At 50.9% G+C, this 19,713-nt stretch overlaps 7 protein-coding genes across 7 annotated transcripts; 4 read left to right on the plus strand and 3 right to left on the minus strand.

Annotated features, from left to right (window-relative positions):
- Positions 1-50: 50 nt before the first annotated feature.
- N7539_005682 (F-box/WD repeat-containing protein) lies at positions 51-2,121 on the plus strand (the record flags this gene model as incomplete). Its single annotated transcript, XM_056935284.1, has 2 exons — positions 51-359; positions 427-2,121. 2 exons carry the CDS (start codon positions 51-53, stop codon positions 2,119-2,121), a joined length of 2,004 nt encoding a protein of 667 aa, XP_056790478.1.
- A 528-nt stretch (positions 2,122-2,649) lies between these two features.
- On the plus strand, positions 2,650-3,979 carry N7539_005683 (Glucose N-acetyltransferase 1; the record flags this gene model as incomplete). The annotated part of the gene is made up of 3 exons (XM_056935285.1): positions 2,650-3,142; positions 3,238-3,878; positions 3,941-3,979. 3 exons carry the CDS (start codon positions 2,650-2,652, stop codon positions 3,977-3,979), a joined length of 1,173 nt encoding a protein of 390 aa, XP_056790479.1.
- A 1,066-nt stretch (positions 3,980-5,045) lies between these two features.
- Positions 5,046-6,497, minus strand: N7539_005684 (rRNA-processing protein LAS1; the record flags this gene model as incomplete). The annotated part of the gene is made up of 4 exons (XM_056935286.1): positions 5,046-5,517; positions 5,578-6,045; positions 6,186-6,325; positions 6,378-6,497. The coding sequence occupies 4 exons, from the start codon at positions 6,495-6,497 to the stop codon at positions 5,046-5,048; spliced, it is 1,200 nt and encodes a 399-aa protein (XP_056790480.1).
- Positions 6,498-6,943: 446 nt separating this feature from the next.
- Positions 6,944-7,921, minus strand: N7539_005685 (uncharacterized protein; the record flags this gene model as incomplete). The annotated part of the gene is made up of 2 exons (XM_056935287.1): positions 6,944-7,209; positions 7,360-7,921. 2 exons carry the CDS (start codon positions 7,919-7,921, stop codon positions 6,944-6,946), a joined length of 828 nt encoding a protein of 275 aa, XP_056790481.1.
- Positions 7,922-10,451: 2,530 nt separating this feature from the next.
- N7539_005686 (2EXR domain-containing protein) lies at positions 10,452-11,321 on the plus strand (the record flags this gene model as incomplete). Its single annotated transcript, XM_056935288.1, has 1 exon — positions 10,452-11,321. One exon carries the CDS (start codon positions 10,452-10,454, stop codon positions 11,319-11,321), a length of 870 nt encoding a protein of 289 aa, XP_056790482.1.
- Positions 11,322-11,693: 372 nt separating this feature from the next.
- N7539_005687 (uncharacterized protein) lies at positions 11,694-12,625 on the minus strand (the record flags this gene model as incomplete). Its single annotated transcript, XM_056935289.1, has 3 exons — positions 11,694-11,921; positions 11,986-12,489; positions 12,545-12,625. The coding sequence occupies 3 exons, from the start codon at positions 12,623-12,625 to the stop codon at positions 11,694-11,696; spliced, it is 813 nt and encodes a 270-aa protein (XP_056790483.1).
- A 3,710-nt stretch (positions 12,626-16,335) lies between these two features.
- Positions 16,336-19,608, plus strand: N7539_005688 (glycoside hydrolase family 71 protein; the record flags this gene model as incomplete). The annotated part of the gene is made up of 4 exons (XM_056935290.1): positions 16,336-16,413; positions 16,473-18,588; positions 18,652-19,211; positions 19,279-19,608. The coding sequence occupies 4 exons, from the start codon at positions 16,336-16,338 to the stop codon at positions 19,606-19,608; spliced, it is 3,084 nt and encodes a 1,027-aa protein (XP_056790484.1).
- Between the last annotated feature and the right edge of the window lie 105 nt (positions 19,609-19,713).

Genomic DNA, 19,713 nt, shown 5'->3' on the forward strand with positions numbered 1-19,713 from the left:
ACTCTTCTCTTCCACCGATTGACCCCCGTATCCCGTTCGCACGTGTCAAAATGGACTCATCGAGTCCCCCTTCGTCAGCCACGACGAGTCATACTCAACATATTGCGGAGAACGGAAAGAAGGCCGACGCCAACCGTTTGCCGCTCAGCAGCACATCTGATTCCCTGAATGAGTTGGCAAAACAGAACGTTGCGCCCTTTCTGGCCAAATATCACCCACGGCAGTATGCTCCACGACGAGCGGAGGACGGCACGACGACGGTGCCTCGTATAACCAATGCCGGTTATTGTTACCGGCATCAGCCCGACTCCAAGTGCTCTCGGCAGGCGGATGAACAATCAATGCAGCAACTTCAAAGAGTACGTTTTTTTTGTCATTGTCTCACGCAGTCCACTATTGGCTATATCTTGCTCATCCCACTTCTAGGAATTAGAGACCCTCCCGCAAAGCGATCAGCAAGGAATCGCTCACGTATGGTCGCTTTTCTCCGCCGCCCCCGCCAAACAACGAAAATTAATGCTGCAAGGCATCTTGGCACAGTGCTGCTTCCCACAACTGTCCTTCATCTCCGCCAGCGTACGCGAACTTATCCGCATCGACTTTCTCACTGCGCTACCTCCCGAGCTCTCCTTCAAAATCCTTCGCTACCTGGATACCGCCTCCCTCTGCCGTGCCGCACAAGTCTCCCATCGATGGAAAGCTCTCGCAGACGACGATGTGGTCTGGCATCGGATGTGTGAACAGCACATCCGCCGAAAATGCAACAAGTGTGGATGGGGATTACCCTTGCTGGACCGAAAACGACTGCGCGAAGCGAAACGTGAAATCGAGTTACGGGCAACCAACTGGGGCAGTCAACCAGTAAATACTATCGTGGATGGTGCGCCCAATGGGACGTGCTCCGTCGTCGAGCTTCCTCTTGGCGGAAAACGCAAGATAGAAGTTGAAGATGACCAAAGCTGTGCCATGATTAAGCGTCATTGCGTGTCCCCGGCATACCAACCAGAGCCGGATGACGACTACTTCAAGACACGTTACCGACCTTGGAAAGATGTCTACCGCGATCGGTTCGTGGTCGGACTGAACTGGAAACATCGTCGTTGCTCCGTCAAAATCTTCAGGGGCCACACTGACAGTGTCATGTGTCTGCAATTCGAAGACAATATCTTGATGACTGGCTCATATGACGCGACAGTCAAGATCTGGGACATGGAAACGGGAGAGGAGCTCCGGACACTTCGAGGTCATACGGCTGGTGTGCGTTGTCTGCAATTCGATGACACCAAGTTGATTACCGGAAGTTTGGACCGCAGTATCCGTGTTTGGAATTGGCGGACGGGGGAGTGCATCTCTCGCTATAACGGGCACTCCGAGGCTGTCATTGCCTTGCATTTCGATGCCACCCTTCTGGCTTCGGCTTCTGTCGATCGAACGGTTAAGATCTGGAATTTCAAAGACAAGTCAACGTTTGTCTTGGCTCACCCGGAGGGCGTTAACGCAGTAAAGATCGATACCCCGTCGCGAACAGTCCTGACAGCTTGCGACGATGGCGTGGCACGCCTGTGGGATCTCGACACGAAGACCTGCACCCGCGTGTTCCAGAATCACATCGGTGCAGTGCAGCAGGTTATTCCCCTGCCACGTGAGATCGAGTTTGAGAGCCATCTCGCAGATTGCGAGATCGATCATGTCAGCACGTCTTCTCAAAATGGAGAGCCGGCCAGCATGCTGTCTCCCACCCTTGAACACAGGTCTCTAGGCACCCACCCATCCTCTTCCGGGGCTTCCTTCGAACAAGAATCAGGTCGGTTGGATCCTCCCCGCTACATCATGACCAGTGGAGTCGACGCAACCATCCGTCTTTGGGAGACCAATACCGGGCGCTGTCTACGTACTTTCTTCGGACACCTAGAAGGTATTTGGGCCTTGTCTGCCGACACGCTTCGTATCGCCTCTGGCGGAATGGATCGTATGGTCAAAATTTGGGATCCACGCATCCCAACCTGTCAAGACACGTACGAAGGCCATTCTGCCGCTGTCAACTGCATCGGGTTGAGTGACAGTCGATTCATTACTGGCGGTGATGACTATCAGGTTCGCATGTACGACTTCCGCGCCTAGAGAAAGTGATCAGCGATGGATCACCGATGACTTTTCTCTTCTGACTGGTTCTTCAAAGATGGCGGTTGAGAACCATGTGATTTTTTCTGCGTCGATTTTGCGTCTTTATTAAGCTTGATACCCTCGCGCATTGCATTCTACTTGTCCGTGTACGTCCATAGTTACAGTTCACCACCTAAACACATATTCGGGTGGTGAATACAACAATCTTATAATTTATTCCTACCCTCTTTGACATAGTTTCTTAAGATCCAGGCCGCCCAGGAATGCGCATTTGGAACGAGTCTCCTCCAGCGTTAAGTGGTAGACGCTGGTGGCTTTCTCCCGAGACCTCTCCAATCTAGAAGGCCCATGCATGTCCATCCCTCACTTGTCCTGCGGCCAAGGCTCCTTCGAGAAGGCGGACCATCACGTGTAGATAAGCAGAGTGCTTATCGAGACTTGGCGCGTCCCCTTATCGCTGTTGCATAAACGTCTGGCGTCCGCCATTGATTAGGTACTTTGTTTGGCAGTCGTCGTCTGCCCTCAATGGCTTTGCCTGTATCGTCCAAGAGCTCGGCATTTCCCTATAGGCGAGGGTCTAATGCCTCGGAGCGAGATTTCTTCGACATCCCCGATGAATCAATATGGGCAATAGTGAAGCGCTGGCTTCGTCGACCGCGGACGTGGATTCTCCTACTGGTACTCTTGGCGATGGTGCATTGGATGCGACGACCTCGCCCAGCCGCTGTACCGCTAGGTCATATACATTATGATGAGGTGGACTGGTCGCGGTATGCATACACTCAATATGCGACGAGTGAGACATACCTCTGCAATTGCGTGATGGTATTTGAAGCTTTGCACCGGCTGGGTTCGCGTGCAGATCGCCTCCTGTTCTACCCCAAGGAGTGGGACTTGGTGATCGAGAGCGGCACAGACCGTATCAGTCAGCTGTTGGTTCTGGCTAAAGAAGAATACAATGTCCAATTGGTCCCTGTCGTCATTGAAGGCATCAAATCGGAGACTGGCGGTGGTGGAGGTAAGTCCGAGTCTACCCATCACGTCGCAAGACCTGTCCTTTCCTCCGCTGTGACCCCAATCGATAGTTCCTGACCGGGCATCTTGTGAGATTAGAAGTCTCCGAATCCTCCTGGGATTCAAGCACCGCCAAATTGTACGCCTTTGGCGTGCTTCAGTACGATCGTGTCATTCACCTCGACTCCGACATGATGCTGCTTCAGCCCATGGATGAGCTCTTCTTCCTCCCTCCAACCCCCATTGCCATGCCTCGGGCGTACTGGCTTCTACCTGAGACGCGGACGCTCTCCTCGCTACTCGCCGTCATTGAACCCTCCTACCAAGAATTCACTCTGCTGAAAGATACAATTAAGCCGGTTATTTTCGGTCAGATCAGCCTGAACCTGACCAACAAACGCTACGACATGGAGATACTTAACAGTCGCTACGGAGACAGCGCCCTCGTGCTTCCTCACCGACAATACGGACTAATTTCTGGCGAATTTCGCACCAAAGACCACCGGGCGTTCCTCGGCAATGACCTTGAGCAGTGGGACCCCGATCACGCAATCGCGCAAGCCAAGTTTGTGCACTTCTCTGACTGGCCCCTTCCGAAGCCCTGGGTGATGTGGACACAAGATCAACTCATTACCCACCAGCCGAATTGCGACGGCGTCCCTGGGACCTCACCACGCGGAGGATGTCGGGATCGAGAGATCTGGAAGCAACTATACGAACAGTTCAGGCGCAGGCGGAGGGTATGTCCGACTCCATGAGTACATGATCTGAACAAATGAAAATGACGCTAATTATGACGCAGGATGTATGCAAATTATTGAGCTTCCCGGCTGCCGTATGAGAAACATTAGGGAAATGAGCAATTGGTGTGGTGTCCAGGCTCTGCAGAATAATTCCACTTGCACGGCATAGCAGAGCGGCATATGGCAATCTCTCTTCAAGTTGCCTCGTGCGGGTTCTAAGTGGATACTAACGTTCGAGCGAGGCCTTGCTTGGCGCAGGGCCTTGATAAGCGTGTTGCACATCTGTCGATGACGCCTCGTGGTGCTGATGACTTTGCGGGTCCTATGGATTGCAGTGTTGGCTTATTCAAGCGTGAGACTTTTATGAAGGCAGGCTGCTGAACATCTAAAATACACGACGCTTCCACCAGATGCGTTTATGATTCGGACATTTTCACTTCGCCGACCTTGTGCTGATTAACAACTTGCGAATCAAGGTTCATGGATTCGTTAATGGTCACTCTTTTGAAACCCCCGTCAGGCTAAACTCCGACTGTATCTTTGCGCTCGAAATATTTGCTCAGCGGGGGATCGCCGCGCATTCCGTGATCAATTCTTGAAAATGGGCGACCTGAATGATAGTGTCGCGCCTGTGCGTTACTGCAACATGCCAGATTCATTCGGTTGGCTACGAGATGGACTGATGGGACATGCACGTGATTGCGTATCATCTCCGCCATGGTTGCGAGAAGGATGAGATTAACCCGGACTCCTCGGTCCTTGGATACTGTGTGAGTATTTCGAGGAGGAGAAGGAGGAGGAGGAGAAAGACCTCAATGGTTCGCTTGATGCTTTCTGTATCTGGCCATTCCGTTCAAGGAGTGTTTAGTATCGCATCAGCTGAGCCCCTCGGACGTCTCAAGCAGAGCCTGACACAGGTCAGTGAGACCTCGTCGCTCTTATACCCGCTTTATTGGAGTACTGTGTCGTGTCAGCCATGAAAGTTTGAGCTTGTCGCTATTTTGAGAGACGATTTTGCGGCGTTGGCCCGACAGACTAAGTGAGAAATGAAAGCCCGCAACCAACGCAGTGGCGGTTCTAGACTTGAAAACACAGCTATAATTGCTTCAAAGTTCGTATGCTAGACAGCTAGAGATCTCATCTTGCATTGACATTGCTAGACTGCTATTGGCTGACAGAGACTCCCAGCGGTCGACTATCCCAGCTTTCTGCAAGGCCCCAACCATAATTCTCCAGCTTCTTAGAGAGGACCCAATTTGCAACGTGCTTTTGGGAAGTCGGTCCTTTTGCCGTATGCGAGCTTCGCATGCCATCAAGCAATTCATGCTGCAAAGGACGAAGCTCGGCCGTCAAAATCGCCGTCCAGCGGGAAGGGTTGCTTTGACAGACAGCGAGTAAATATTCTCGCGGTAGAAATTGTCTCCGCGATTCCCAGGATGTTGAGGTGATGAGGTGTTCCAACCAAAGATAGAGTCCCTCTACGTGCGCGATTTCATGATCGTCGGCTGATGAAGATAAGACCATCGTGTTCACGAGCTCCTCAGCCATGCAGTGTAGGAATGCAGCACGGGCGTCTGTCACTCTCTGCAGGATGGGGTCCCACTTTTCAAAGGTTGCATCCATGGAGTCTCCCAGGCTACGTGAAGAGTTAGCTAAAGATCCGACGCGTCGTGCTCCACGTTCTCTGATATCATACCTTCTGTTGGGGTCAATCAGAGCATTCAGTTCCAAGAGAGATACTGAAAGGGTGGCCATCGCGGAGTCGACGCTGTCCTTGGAGTCACGGCAAATTCCGATCAAATTGTCAGCAAGCGCGGTCTCCTGATCACGCTTCCGTTTCTTCTGCGTCAGTCTTGCTTTGGAATTCTTCATGAAGCCCTGCAGGCACTGACGCAGTGCGGTGGCTGTCGGTAAATCGGAATGATCGGCCCGTGAAGAACTGCCACTGAGTCCGTCCGGGTCAAGCGTCGTCCAATAGTTGTCCCATAGCCACTCCAAGGAGCGTTGCGTCGCCTTGCGCAAAACAATGAGAGAAGGGGGCTCGCGATGCGTCGCCTCATGTCGCAACTCCACAAATGAAGCCGGAAGACCGAGATCCATGGCCCTTTGAAACATCGTTCTGCGGGGACCTGTGGTTTTGGTGTCTACAAGCCCCGTTACGAACCTAGCGAAGTATTTAGCTTCTGAAACACTGAAGATGCGCCCTTTGGCTTCGACCCGGATTGAGATGGTCGGAATTTGCAAGACCATCATCAACAATGGAGCACCCAAATTTAGTTTGCGTTACAGACGAAGCAGACTTACCGACAAAAGGCTGCCGAGTAGGTGGCTCGAATGGAAAAGATTGAATTCCTTTCCCCGTCATCGTGAAGAATTGCGTCTGTCAACAGAGCAGTAGCCTCCACATGATGGGGGATGTTTCCCCTGAGCTTCCAAGCTGCTACCTGAGCTCGGGATCAGATCAATTTCCTGTGTTGAGAGTCGATCAAAGCATACCTTGGCGCATGCTCGAGGGCGCATGTCCGGCCCCTTGTATGAGTGAGGCGGATAGAACTCATCCCGAACCTCGAGAAGATGAGCACGATCTTTCCATGAGGTGAAATGGACCTTGGCCATTCTGGAAAAATACTACCAGCGTGGAACCTCACTAATTCAATAATCTAAAGTGATCAATAAAGTTCTGTGGAATGCGCGTGCTCTACCTTGGCTTCTCGTCCGAAGGAAATATTCACGGAGCAATGTTGTCCCACACTGAAGGTTCTTCCGACCACGCAAACACCCGCAGGCGGTGAAGTCCGCCTCTCCTACATTTGAGCGCGTCAATGCTATCACATGACAGTACGGTTCTCTTTCCAGTTGCTCAATAATTAACAGTTTGACAGAGCGCGATGGTCTCACAAGCTGCACTGGTCATTGGAATTGCAAGCTTCAATATTCAATTTTTCTTTAGTACCCTGACTCCGTGGCTGATCATGTCACATCACAGAAGCCCGAGGTAGAAGCCCTAGGACAGGAGCGGGATTTCTCAGAATCGGGCTCGTCAAACAAGCTACAAGTGACTATCAAGGCCAGAGCTCGGACTCCTGCCACTGTCCGCCCGTCCTCTCGACATCACCATCACCCCCAACCAAAGTCCACTTGCGTCGACGAGGGTCGTCTCCGTTGGACAGGTCCAGTTGCTCAACCTCTTCGGGCAGGATCAGAACCAATCTGAAGTTCCCCCGGGCAACAGGATCGTGGAGATCAGAAACTTTCTGCCCAAGGCTCAAGTCAGGGTTACTGAGCTGTTGAGTTCGTGGCTGACCAGGTGGAGGGTTGCGAAAGGAGCCTAGAGAAACCGTTAGCGAAAGTCCAGGATCAGGCTCGCATCGTATATCTGTAAGAGGGGTCACGGCGCTTCGGCTTCACAGGTGTTGAAACTTCCTCGGCGCGACAAGGTCGCGTAGAGAAAACGAAAGGACCGCTCGGCTGCACTTACCGCGCATGGCTGGGGAGTGATTGGCAAAGTACTTCGTAATGGCTTTGTCCCATGTCCATTTCTTGAAGTCCGCCTTTTCATCGCCATGGTAATCGTCTTTGCGACGCAGGGCCTTGAACAATTGTGCTTGGAGATCCGACTCCTTTCCGGACTCTGCAGCTGGAGATCCGATGTAGTATGCCTGCCCTTTGATTCTCCATTGAACCATGACCTCCTTCAGCCAGAACATCGCCTCGATGCTGTTCCCCGTCGAATCCAATTGTCTCAGCTTTTCCATTCGAATGTCTGAGGTGAAGGACAAGAGGTCACTTTCAAATAACGGTGGGTTTCCGCCGTCCTCCACTTGTTGATCCAAATCCTTCTGTCCGCTCGGATGCAGCTTGAGCTCGGGAAAGAAGCCACGGAAGCCGCATGTGCGGACGCGCGGGACAATACGCTGCTTTGCGTCATACCCGACCGTCGCGACGGTAAAATCGTACTCTTTTTGTTTCTCCAGGTGGGAGCTGATCAGGTCTCGCCATGGGGCGCGGGTTTGACTCAATGGGAAGGCTCGCAGAGACATTGGGGGAATAGGGTCGAAATGTCTTTTTGTTGGTCTTGGGATGGACAGACAGTGTGGCCGGAACGTAGACTGCGAACTTAACGTGGGGGAAGTAGGGACTACTTGAGGATCTCTGCGTACCGCATGTGGACAATGATGGCATCAGAGTGCGATGACGAGGCGGTGCTTCCAACCAGGTTTCGGCCAGGAAGGTTGTAACGATCGATCTTAGACCGCTGCCGAGTCGCCGACCCTGTCCGGATCTTTGGATCGGCCCCGATTTGCAGACTCCAGAACAAGATGTCGATCTCGGATCCCGGGGAGGGAAACCCCCGATCGCGACCCGCCTCGCCTGCCAAGCAACATGCGGAGGTCTCGTCTTATACCCCGAGTCCTACTGAACTAGAGTCGGCTACATGCATTACACATGGGGGAATACTTTGACAATCAGGCTGGGTATTGAGATAGCTTAGTGGTCCGGCGCGTCACACCAGCGTGGTGCGCGCCTACGCACACCACCACCAGTAGTTTAGATAGCACCTCTCACCAGATTCAAACTCACCATCCCTTTCTCCCCTCCTTTAGGTATACTGCGTTTTCTAGTAGCTCCCAGATAGGATATAAGCCCTGCTTAGCACTAAACAAGTAAGGTCATTTACATTTTCTCACTATCTGAGTACTAACTTATATAATAACCTCTTTGTTGTACGCTATTTAGGAAAAGCTTCAGAAGGACTCATAACCTTTTATTCTAACTTGACTGCGTGGTATCAAGAATCTCAAAGGCTGGAGAGGAGAAAAGGAAAAGAGAAGAGGCTACAGTCCATCCTCTTTTGAGACGGTGCGCGTGGCACCCATGTCCCCTATCCTCCCTCTCATCCTGAGTCCGTTCAGTCCTGCCATGTTCACAACACAGTACATCCTGAGTTTTGAGGTGCTGCGCGTTACGCGCGTGGCACACGTGGTAGTTGTGTCCATGTCCTCCCATGTCCTGCCTCCTATAGCTTTAGCCTAATTTTGCAGTCTTTTTAGTGGTCCTTGTGACGGGCCAGAGCCCGGTGGTTGACCATATGCTATGGCCTTCCGGATACCGCCTCGGTAGAAGGGGTCAGAGCGGGGCCCTAGTGGTTCCTAACCGAGATAGGATCGACGCTGTTGAGGACCGCGACGGACTCCGATCCTTTCTTCTTTCGTTCCTTAAGATTGTTGAAAACAGCATGTTAGCCTAGTACAATTGAATCAATTCTGCTACAGCCCTTCATAGTCCTAGCTAATCAGGATACTCTCTGTAGAATTATATAACTATTTTAGGTAAATTTTTGAAGTTCCTTACTAGATACTAGTTATCGTTATATTTATAACCTTTCTACTTTACTTAATATGTTAGAGGGTCTGTATCGCAGGACAGAGAGTCCAAGTCTATGGGGTCTGATTTCAACGACTGAATCTTGGAGTCCGGGTAGACTCCATTAGTTCCCACAATATATACATAGAGGTTCCGCGTACCGAGTCCCTATAGCCCCACATGGAGCCCTTGGGGTTGTTACCCTAAGGCGACGCGGGGTCGATACAACAGTGAATCGCCTCGAGTCATCACGTACAACTTGCGCCGTGACAAGCGGGGCGACGGCGAGGCGGAAGTTTCCCTATGGAAGTAAACAGAAAGGGAAACAATCCTTAGGCTCCAACTCACCCACGTGTGGGAAGGCTAAGGCAGCAACACGAACTCAACACGATCACCTGACTTCGTGAACACAAACATTGGTCACATGACCTCATCCTCGACTTCCTGCCCTTCTTTATCAACTGGCCAACCGACCCACCAGTTGACCACAACTCGCCAGTTCACAGCCTTCCAACCTCCACTCTTCAAGTCCGCGCACAAACTGGTCAACCAGCTCACCAGTTGGTATACTAACCTTTGCTCATGCGTCACAGGCATGTCCTTAACGCTCGGCTCCGGACGGTCACGTGAAGCCTCTGGCCCTCCCGCCTACATGTGTACATGGTTACGTCCGTAGCCATAGTTACTTAGAACCATGTCCCATCTACCTTCTGGATCTCAGGTCAACAAACCTGCTAGTTGGTGATGTGCCCCTTGTCTATGTGTCACGGGCTTTTGTAATGTCGAGGCTACAGGGAGGCCGGCTATAAGGTTATCGATGCCATAATTTTCATACGTAGAACGATGCGCTTTGTTGGTTAAGAAATTTGAATTCCAAATTGTTGTTTTGATTTGGCTGTTCGGCTCGGTAGTCGGGTTGACAGTTCGGTGTGGATCTGGGTTAGTCCTGGCCGCTATATGCTAGAGGGTCCTGCCGGTTTGCTCTCTCCTTCCGCTTTCATCTTCTTCGCTTCGTCAAGATCAGACGCGCGCGGCAAACGGTCACCAAACCAGACCGCGCTCTTGGAGGTGTACATTACTGCCCAATTAGTAGGATCTCGACGATCAAAGTCTCTTTTTCTTCTTCTTCTCCTTTATTCATATTGCTACTCTATCGTCCCCTCCATTCGAGAATCCCCGGGACCTCAGGCAGAAACCAGACGCGTGATGGAAGCGTCCAAGCGCATTTTTCATCTGTTCCCCCAGCTGCCAGCTGAGCTACGGCTGGCGATCTGGCGTGAATGCCTTCCACGCCGGGTTTCCGAGCTAGACTGTCCACTCCCGGACGAGGTCTATGATTGGATCAAACCGGTCCCGTGCGACCTGACGCACACGTCGTTAGCAAATCGATGTCGGCCTATGATCGCTCTAGTTTGCCGCGAGGCACGAGCAGTGGTCTTCGAGACAGGGTTGCCGATTATCGAGACTGATGACTTTCTAGTCCCCGACGAATGTGACTGGACAGGCTTTAACGAGCTGGAGCAGTGGATCGACCCTACACGAGACTTGTCACATCTGAACTATTGCCCCGGTTACGAATACCAGTACTGCGTTGACGGAAACCCCCTCTTCGATCTTGTTTGGCAGGCTAGCTGGGTGCATCGTGGTGGCTCGCTTCGCCTACCACTATTTAAGTACTGTGACACGAGCGACCTACAACTCTTACAGAGACGACCTAGCTGGGTTGTTGTAATGCGGGTGTTGGTGGTACACGCGAGCCGGAGAGTCGGGGCGTCGTCGGGCTTGTTCGGGCTCTTGGGGGACGCGCCCGTGCAAGTGGTCGATGTAAATGACCAAGCGAGAGTGACGGCCCTTTTCGACTTAGCGGAGGGATGTGAACGAGAAGGCAACATCAGGGTCCGTCAGACGTTCTACAGAGAAAGTCCAGAGGCTCTTTCGCGGGAGTTACATGACCTCGTGGTCAAGCGATTCGGCTCCCAACAAAAAGCGCCAAAAATGCATCCAGCACTTATGTTTCGACTTTGTACAAAAATGTGCAATCATTCGGGCTCAGCAGATGCTGAACGTTGTCCTTGAACTTGCGAAATAAATAATGATTATGGAAAAGACACAGACGAAGATGAAGAGAAATAGAAATCTTGAGAGAAAATATGGCCAAGGGCGGGAAGGGCATAATGAAAGTGTAATCTCACCAAACTTCAGATGTTCGATGCTAACCTGCTACCTGAGGGAACGTGTAAGTGAAAATAAACCTGAATGTTATGAGACTCGAACATCGGATTTGCAGGAGCCTGAGTTTGCGGCAGGGGTATAGAGTTATGAGGGAATCTGAGTATATCTATAGAACACAACCTTGAGGATCCAAACTCATGATCTTCTAAGAGTACTCCAGCCGCTAGGTATGTGATGGATTATAACAAAATTCGAAATCCGAACAGGAAGAGGAGATCAGCACGTCGAATCCCCCATAATACGACCCTCATTCCTCTGGCTGCTTGTAATGGCAGCATAGTGGGACTTCCCCTTTTGGTGTTGAGTTTGATACGTGGCGATGAATGAGATCAGATCCTTCTTCATCGTGGCCATGTCGATAGTGTTCTTCTTGAGTGTGGTTTCAGTATCGATCTGTGTCAACTTGGTACCATCTGGCCCGTCTACGGTTTTCGTTTCCCACGTCTAATCATAATGAAGTCAGTCGCTGATTAAATCGCAAGAGGAAGATTCAATAGGAATTCCATACGATTTTAGTCTGTGCTTTGAACCAGGAGTTCAGATCACGAAAAAACCCAGCGGTCTGATCCTCGAATCGTATGTTTATGACCGGCTTGAGGCTCTCCCGAAGCCGATCCAGCTGTAGCTCTATTGCCGCAGGGTTTTTCGCTCGCAAAGCTTGCACTCGGTCTGTGAGCGCTCCGAAGAATTGATCGTATGTTGAGACTGCGTTGCCTGTCCATTTACTGGGGTAAACGAGCGATGGTTTGAATTGTCTGGTGAATCCAGTCTCTGCGAGTTTCCGGGCGGTGCTTTCGACGTCCGGATTGAGATTCTTTCCCACGCCGGTGTTTCCTTTCCATGCTGAACTCTTTTTTCTTTTATTCGCGGAGACATATTGGGTATACTGCACGAATTCATCGAAATAGAAGGTTCCGTCAGGTGCTGATCCTTTGAGCTCAGGGACTATCTCCGTCTTTCCGGGTCCGCTGACAATGACATCCATGCGATACATATACCAAAGTGTCAAGGCCTAGATATTCGGAATGTCAGCACCCACTATTCCCGGGTTCACGGATGCGTCGAACCGTATATGGTGCCGAGTTGACACTCCCGAGCACGCCCGCACTGAGGAAAAGGAGAATCGTGCACAAAAATCGTAGATTCATGGTAAAGAGAAGGAAATTCGTGTCCCGTTGCCAAGGCAGCAAAGAATAATTGGGTCAAGAAAAACGCGATCCAGCACATCAGCTATTTAATAAGACTTTTCCGGGCCGGACTCATTGCATCGGCCTGTTTCAGCATAAGCGCTCGAGATCAGAAAACGCAGAGAGCCACTTGATTGCAAAAACTTTGTCTCGCGTGCCATCGTGCCTAAAGTGCTCGGAGATGCCGGGAGCCAGAGGCCCACTTCAGTGAAGGGCCAGCATTGAAGCTCATGACCTCCAATGAGCATGTGAAATGCTTTTTGTGTCTAATAGGCATGCCTATTGCCTTCATATCCAGGTATGAGTTTGCGCTATCGATGCGAATCATCTAAAATGTCTCGCAACTTCAGGGGTGGTCCTCAGATAAGCCTTTTACGGAAAACATCCAAGAAAGAGCAATCTCCTTGGTGGGAAAAATAGCCAGCGCCAAATCTATATACCCTTATCCTAGTTGAGGCCCTGTTCCCGGCGCTAGGCACAGATTTTTTTAAGGATGATTTTCGAGGACACTCGCACTAAATGTGAGAAATTACAAGTCGAACGATGTCCAGTTACAGCTAGCGGCCACAGTGATCCCCAATTTTCCGTAGATACTGTCAAAGCGAGCTGGATTAGTTTGGGCTGGTATACACAAAGACGAATGAGAACTGCCGGGATTATCAAATGAGAGATTGATTGATTGATTGAAAAGAAGACGAAGACTTAGAGATTGGAAAGGGGACAGGTTAAGCTGTTCCATGGCGGTGTTACCGAGCATCAGAGTGATAACACCGGTGTGGAGTTGTAAGCCCTGCCGCATAATACACATTTACAAATTACAAACACAATGGAAACTGGATCTTGTAGATATGGACCATTCCCATGTCACAGTCATAAATGTGTCCCCTTTTCTCGACAGACCTCTCAATATCTCGTGTTCTATTAAATCCAGCAAAATTTTTTCTGCGACCTTCACACCCTCTATCTGCTTTTCCCTGAATTTCCCCTTTATCATCCTACCTTCATCACCCAGCCTAAGACACGGCAATAATGCGACTGTCTTCTGTTTTTTCGCTTCTCCTCTTGAACGCTATCCACACGGTATCCGGCACTTGTTTGAGTCGAATCTCCAGTAACGTAATGGCTGTGTTCAGCGGCGCTCCGTTCGCCTTCGCTACGAACTACAGGAACGTGTCAGCATGTGCCGGGTACTGCGACGGGCTGTCAGAATGTGCTGCTTGGCTCTACAGCGTGAAAGGGGGGGAATGTCAGTTATACAAGGCGACCGCTCTGTCGACCTTCACATCGCAGCATTTCATATACGGGATCTGCGACGGTTATCATCTACCCTTTGCCAGCTCGTCGCTGGTAGGGGTTAGTGCGACGAGCCACTATCCTGATCCAACGTCGGTGGCTTCCATCGGGGTGAGCGGCCAGGCCTCTCTTTACGTACATTATCAATTCCTTCTGTACTATGGTTGAGATAGGATACTAATACTCAACTGATTGATCGACTACAGAAGAAACACCTTGATAGCCATCGTCGACCCCATGGACCATGGTCATAGCTCCTAAGCCGAGCTACCTTTGGAGATGGCAGTATTCTATGTTCAGGATGAGAATGAGGAGATCATATACCACCAGCAGTTGTGTATTTTGTATACCTATTTAGCGGAGGTTTACTCTTTATGCCTTTCTTTGCCTTCATGTTTACAATAGTCCTAGCGGCCGTCCAGAGGGGTTTTCCTCCTATTCGTAGGTTTTCCCTCTTTTCCTTCTTCTCTCTTCTCCATTTTCCTCTCATTCGTTCTCCCAATCCAAGATTATTCGTCTTTTCTGCCTTCTTATGTGCCTGTAGACCGTGTATCTCTTACTATTATCGAGATAATTGAGACGTACTCCGGGCTTAGGCCTCAAGTCACATTGGAAGGAAATAGATCTCTTTGTGTTTCTCGAGATTCAGGGGCTGGGAAGCATTGTGGATCAGTTCCAATCACATCTAAATCCACGCGCTATCTTTTGAAATCGGGTTTGACCGGGTACGACCGTGATGGCAAATTGCGTAGGGATACTACAGTCTACGGGGCACTTCTGCGACACGAGGCGTGGTGAATTAGGAAATTAGGGCCGAGATAGCGGGGCATAGGCAACCTTCACAGGTAGTAATGTGGGGTCTCAGTGGTTCGAGGATGAAGGCGAGGATGAGATAGGAAGGCAGGGGACTGGGTGGCGTTCATAGCGTTTAACGGCAGGCGCTACTAAGCTTTTAGCGTTGAGTCAGGACTCGGGAGACTTTACGAGTATTCGTTAGCGATCGGGAGGGGGTAGCGACTTTGAGACTTGAGAAGAAGACAAGATTGTATTTTTTGGTATCACCAGTTAGGTAAAGTGTTTATAATTTTGAAGTGGACGGTGTTTATGCAAAAGCACAAGTTGATTGATTCGTGTGTGACAGGTATTTTCTCAGTGTAGTTGGATGTCCAAGTCAAGTTCCAAGATACCCATGCATCCCATGCACGGACACTCGGCGGTCAAACAACCGGAGCCCTAGCTCCACTAAGAATGCGTACACAAAGAAATAACTGTTAAAGGGTATCCTTTACTACGCTCTGGAATCATATGGCACGAGGGGGGGGGGGGGGGGGGTAAATGAATATTGATATATAGATGGAGGCCCGAGAAAGGTCGAATAACGAGTAACTCAATTGACAATGGAACAGAAGCAGAAGTGAGCCAGCAGAGAACAGCTGCGATCGAGGGATACAGCAAACCCTAAAAGCCTTAAGCTGCTTCATTTTGCCATCAAGGTCCACTCCTGATCTGTCCTTCTCCCACAACTCAGTTCATGCTGGCGATAGGGTGTCAACCCCATTTCGTAGCATCGGGGCATGGCCGATTTGGGTAAATACACATGCATGTCGTTCCACCCTTTTGTTTTCTTTTCAGTTTGCTTCCTTTTTAAGTGTTATTTTGTTTTACTTTGTTTTGTTTCCTCTACTTCCATTGTTTGTGGATGTTTTCCTTCCATCTTCACCGTAGCTGGTCAATATGCCTATGATCCACCAGCCAATTTCGTATCTGAGACCCCAAGCACTTATCAGAGCAATGAATAGGCGGGTTAGGTATAATGATTTATAACATTGCCCATAGAGGATTTTTGGCCTAGCGATGTTATTGCTCCTACCCCCTTCGTGAAGACAAATCACTAGTGTTCCTGTCAAGACTCCATTGCCCCCACTCCGTAACCATACATCCATATAGACAGACACAATGAACCGACTAGAATCGTTTCGCCGATACTACATTTTTGCGCATGCAACGCCACTCTTTCCATCCTTTTCTAATCATTTTCCATCAGCCTATGGGGCTCGAATAACCACGAAAGCGTCCGTCCATTTGACTAGCGCATGGCGTGCTACATAATTAGCACCATCAATCTCTGCCTCTTGCTTTGCAGTCGTCCGGTCATAGTACCGGCTAAACCAGCATTTGACGTGTTCCCGATCTTCATAAAGAAGGCCAGGAGACGGTGCCTCTTTGATTTCTTTACCACCGAGGTTACTCAAAATTCTCTCCTTCACATTGCACTGTCAACCTTTCTTCCTATCTGTCTTGAAATTCTTCTTTCTCGTAGTGCCCTTGGATGCTTGCCATTCTTTATAATGTTCGCTTCCTCATCGTTATCATCCAACATGGGGCTTTCCCTTCTCTATTACCTCGCTTTTGTTTTCTGTCAAGTCCAGGCCAGAGCTGTTTTTGCTCACTTCATGGTACGTGCTAATCTTTATTGTCCTGTTAATGTCCAGAATGGCGGACTGACAACACTGAGGTCTCGAACACGGAAGGATACACTGTTGCAGACTGGGAAGCGGAGATGACCCTGGCCTTCGAAGCCCACATCGACGCATTTGCTCTGAATATCGCCGCGAATCAGCCAGTCAACGATCATTCCCTGGGAAATGCCTTTCTCGCGGCCGAGAACGTGGGCTTCCACCTCTTCTTTTCGTTCGACTATGCCGGGAACGGCCCATGGGCCAAGGTTGACGTGATCGAGCTGATCCAATTCTATAAGTCGCCTAATGTCTATTACCACTACAATTCTCAACCGTTCGTGTCCACGTTTGAGGGCCCTGCTAACGCGGCTGACTGGGTCGATATCAAGAAAGAGACTGGTTGTTTCTTTGCGCCGGACTGGTCGTCACTTGGCGCCATGGAGGCAGTGAAGCAGGCGGATGGTGTCGCGGATGCGCTATTTAGCTGGGCGGCATGGCCTAATGGCCCGGTGAATATGGACACATACACGGATGCCTCGTATATCAACTACCTCGAGGGCAAACCTTATATGATGCCAGTGTCGCCGTGGTTCTTTACTAACATGCCCGGGTACGACAAGAATTGGCTCTGGCGCGGCGATGATACGTGGTTTGACCGCTGGAACCAGGCTCTGTTCCTCGCGCCGGAGTTCGTCGAGATCATCTCCTGGAACGACTTTGGCGAGTCGCATTATATCGGTCCTATCCGGGCTGCTGATGATCCCTTGGCAGATCAGACTTACACGGCCTTCGATACCGGGAACTCGCCGTACAACTATGCCCTGGACATGCCGCATGATGGATGGCGTCTTTTTCTTCCCTATGTGATCGAGACATACAAGAACAACATCTCCACGATCACGCAGGAAGGTGTCACGGGCTGGTATCGGCTCAACAAAGCGGGAGCCTGTCCGTCGGATGGAGGAACGACCGGCAATACCTACAGTCAGCTGCAGGTCGAGTACTGGCCGTACGAGATGGTGCAAGATAAGATTTTCTACTCTGCCTTGCTCGGTTCCGGGGCGGATGTATCGGTGTCGGTGGGTGGAACGGATCTGGGGGCCTCGTGGACCTCAACGCCCAGCGGCGGAATCGGGATCTATCATGGCAGCGTGTCGTTCACCGGGCACTCGGGTTCGGTGGTGATTTCCATTACCCGCGGAGGAGCCTCTATTGCCACGATCCAGGGCCAGTCGATCTCTGCTGGCTGTGCCGCTGCTTCCGGAGTGGAGAACTGGAATGCCTGGGTGGGGAGTGCCATATCCTCCACCACCATCAAAGTCGCTCCGACCTCTTCTCTGGGCGAGCAAACCTGCGTGGATGGCTGGGGGGTCAATAACTTCCTGGGACTCTGCGAAAAGTCGTGTCATTGGGGATACTGCCCGATCACAGCCTGTGTGTGCTCCAAACTCGGGCCCCCGCCTACCGTGCCGAAGGACACGGGCGTTCAGGGCTATCCCATCGCCGGCGAAGACGCGAGCTATAGTGGCTTATGCTCGTTCGATTGCAGCCATGGCTACTGTCCGACTACTGCGTGCGGTACGGGCGAGGTACCTCTGACGATCCCTACCATTTCGGACTTTGCGCCACCTGCCTGTACCGCGGGCGAAGGCAGTTGGGATCTGGCGAATCTCTGCGTCTTCGCCTGCGCCCACGGCTACTGCCCGATCCACGCCTGCACGTGCACCGCCACTGGCACCCTGGACCTTTTCACGGTGGTCAACGCTAGCGCAACAGCACATCTGATCTCCGGAGAGGATGACTACGGGCTGTGTGATTTTGCCTGCCAGCGCGGGAACTGCTTCGAAGAGTGCGGGGAAGGGTTCGATGCGTCCGACTTTGAGGTCTGCGACTATTCAAAGACGTTCAGCAGTCTCGATGACCTTGCCACGACTGCCCCCGGCTTGCGAACCGACTGTATAGCTGTGTACTCCCTCCAAGTGCTCATCGATATGCTGGACACCGCATACGAGAACTATACCAACGTGAACAGTGGGTACGATGCGCTCTTCGGATACTATGTCACATACATGGAGAATCTCGTGCCAGTGGTTCTCTTGGATGACTTCATGTTCAATATGAGCACTACTGGGCCGTTCGCAAATGTGCCGGCCACCGGATACGGCATGGATTGTATGATCACATGCTAGGATCCCGCTGCTTCTGACACCGAAGGCTAATGGGATACTTTTACAGATTTTCAGTGCACATTAGGTGACGGGAATGTGATTCCATGCTCCAACCTAAACCAGACCACTTTCGTTAATGAAAGAACGCTCCCATACGACACCACGGCATTCAAGCTCACCGACGCCCAGGGCTATGATGCAGGGCTAGCCAAGGCCGGCCTCTTGCAAGATTGGGTAGATCGAGGGGACTATACCTTGGTTTACACATTCGAAGCCCCGAGGGTGGGTAGCCTTAAACGCGACTACAAGTTCTCCGGCTTCCCCATCAAGAATGAATCTATGGTGGTGCCGAACCCAAAAGATATTGTCACGAAGGCTCTTCCAAATATCCCCGCCCTGCGCGATGAAATGCGGGCGACGTTACTAGACATCATGCTGGGACAGTGGCTCAACGGCTCCAGTTCTGATGCGGCTGATGCCTACAGTGTGCCTGTCTTTATGTTCATACAGGGCATAGAGGGAATGGCAGAGGCAAAGAAGCTCGGGCAGCAGGAAAAGAAAACCGAGCAGGAGGAAGAAAAGCGAAAGAAGGACTTCATAGTCATGATCATCAGCGTGGTTCTCTTAGTAAGAAACGCATGGATTTTATTTCATTGAGAACATTCACGACGATGATCGCTAACCCATGATGCAGTTTGTTCCCGTCGTGGGCGAGGAAGTCGCGGCGGCGGCGGGGCTTGTCACTCTCGCACGCTCTCTTGCAATTGCAGGTGAGCTCGCAAACGGGGCACTTGCTATTTACGATACCGTGCAAAACCCAAGTTCTGCGGTCGTCAATATTCTTGGCATGCTGCTTGGAGTTGGCTCAATCACAAAAGTCTCGCGCGACGGTCAAGGTCTTGCATCTGTTGCCAAGCTCCGCCGGGAGATGAAACCGGAAGAGATCGCATCCCTGGGTGGAACATTCAAAAGCAACGATGATAAGCTCCGGAGTGTCATGAAGGTGTGCAACTGGAAGAAGTGAGCGCCTTGTACCTATCCCATGAGAGTAATTTTAGGGCCTTTAGGGTCTTTAGGGTTTAGGGTTAGGGGTTAGGGTTAGGGTTTAGGGTTAGGGTTTTTAGGGTTA

Source organism: Penicillium diatomitis (genome assembly GCF_028827545.1).
Source record: "Penicillium diatomitis strain IBT 30728 chromosome Unknown utg000005l_segment0_segment0, whole genome shotgun sequence".
NCBI classification, from domain to species: Eukaryota; Fungi; Ascomycota; class Eurotiomycetes; order Eurotiales; family Aspergillaceae; genus Penicillium; species Penicillium diatomitis.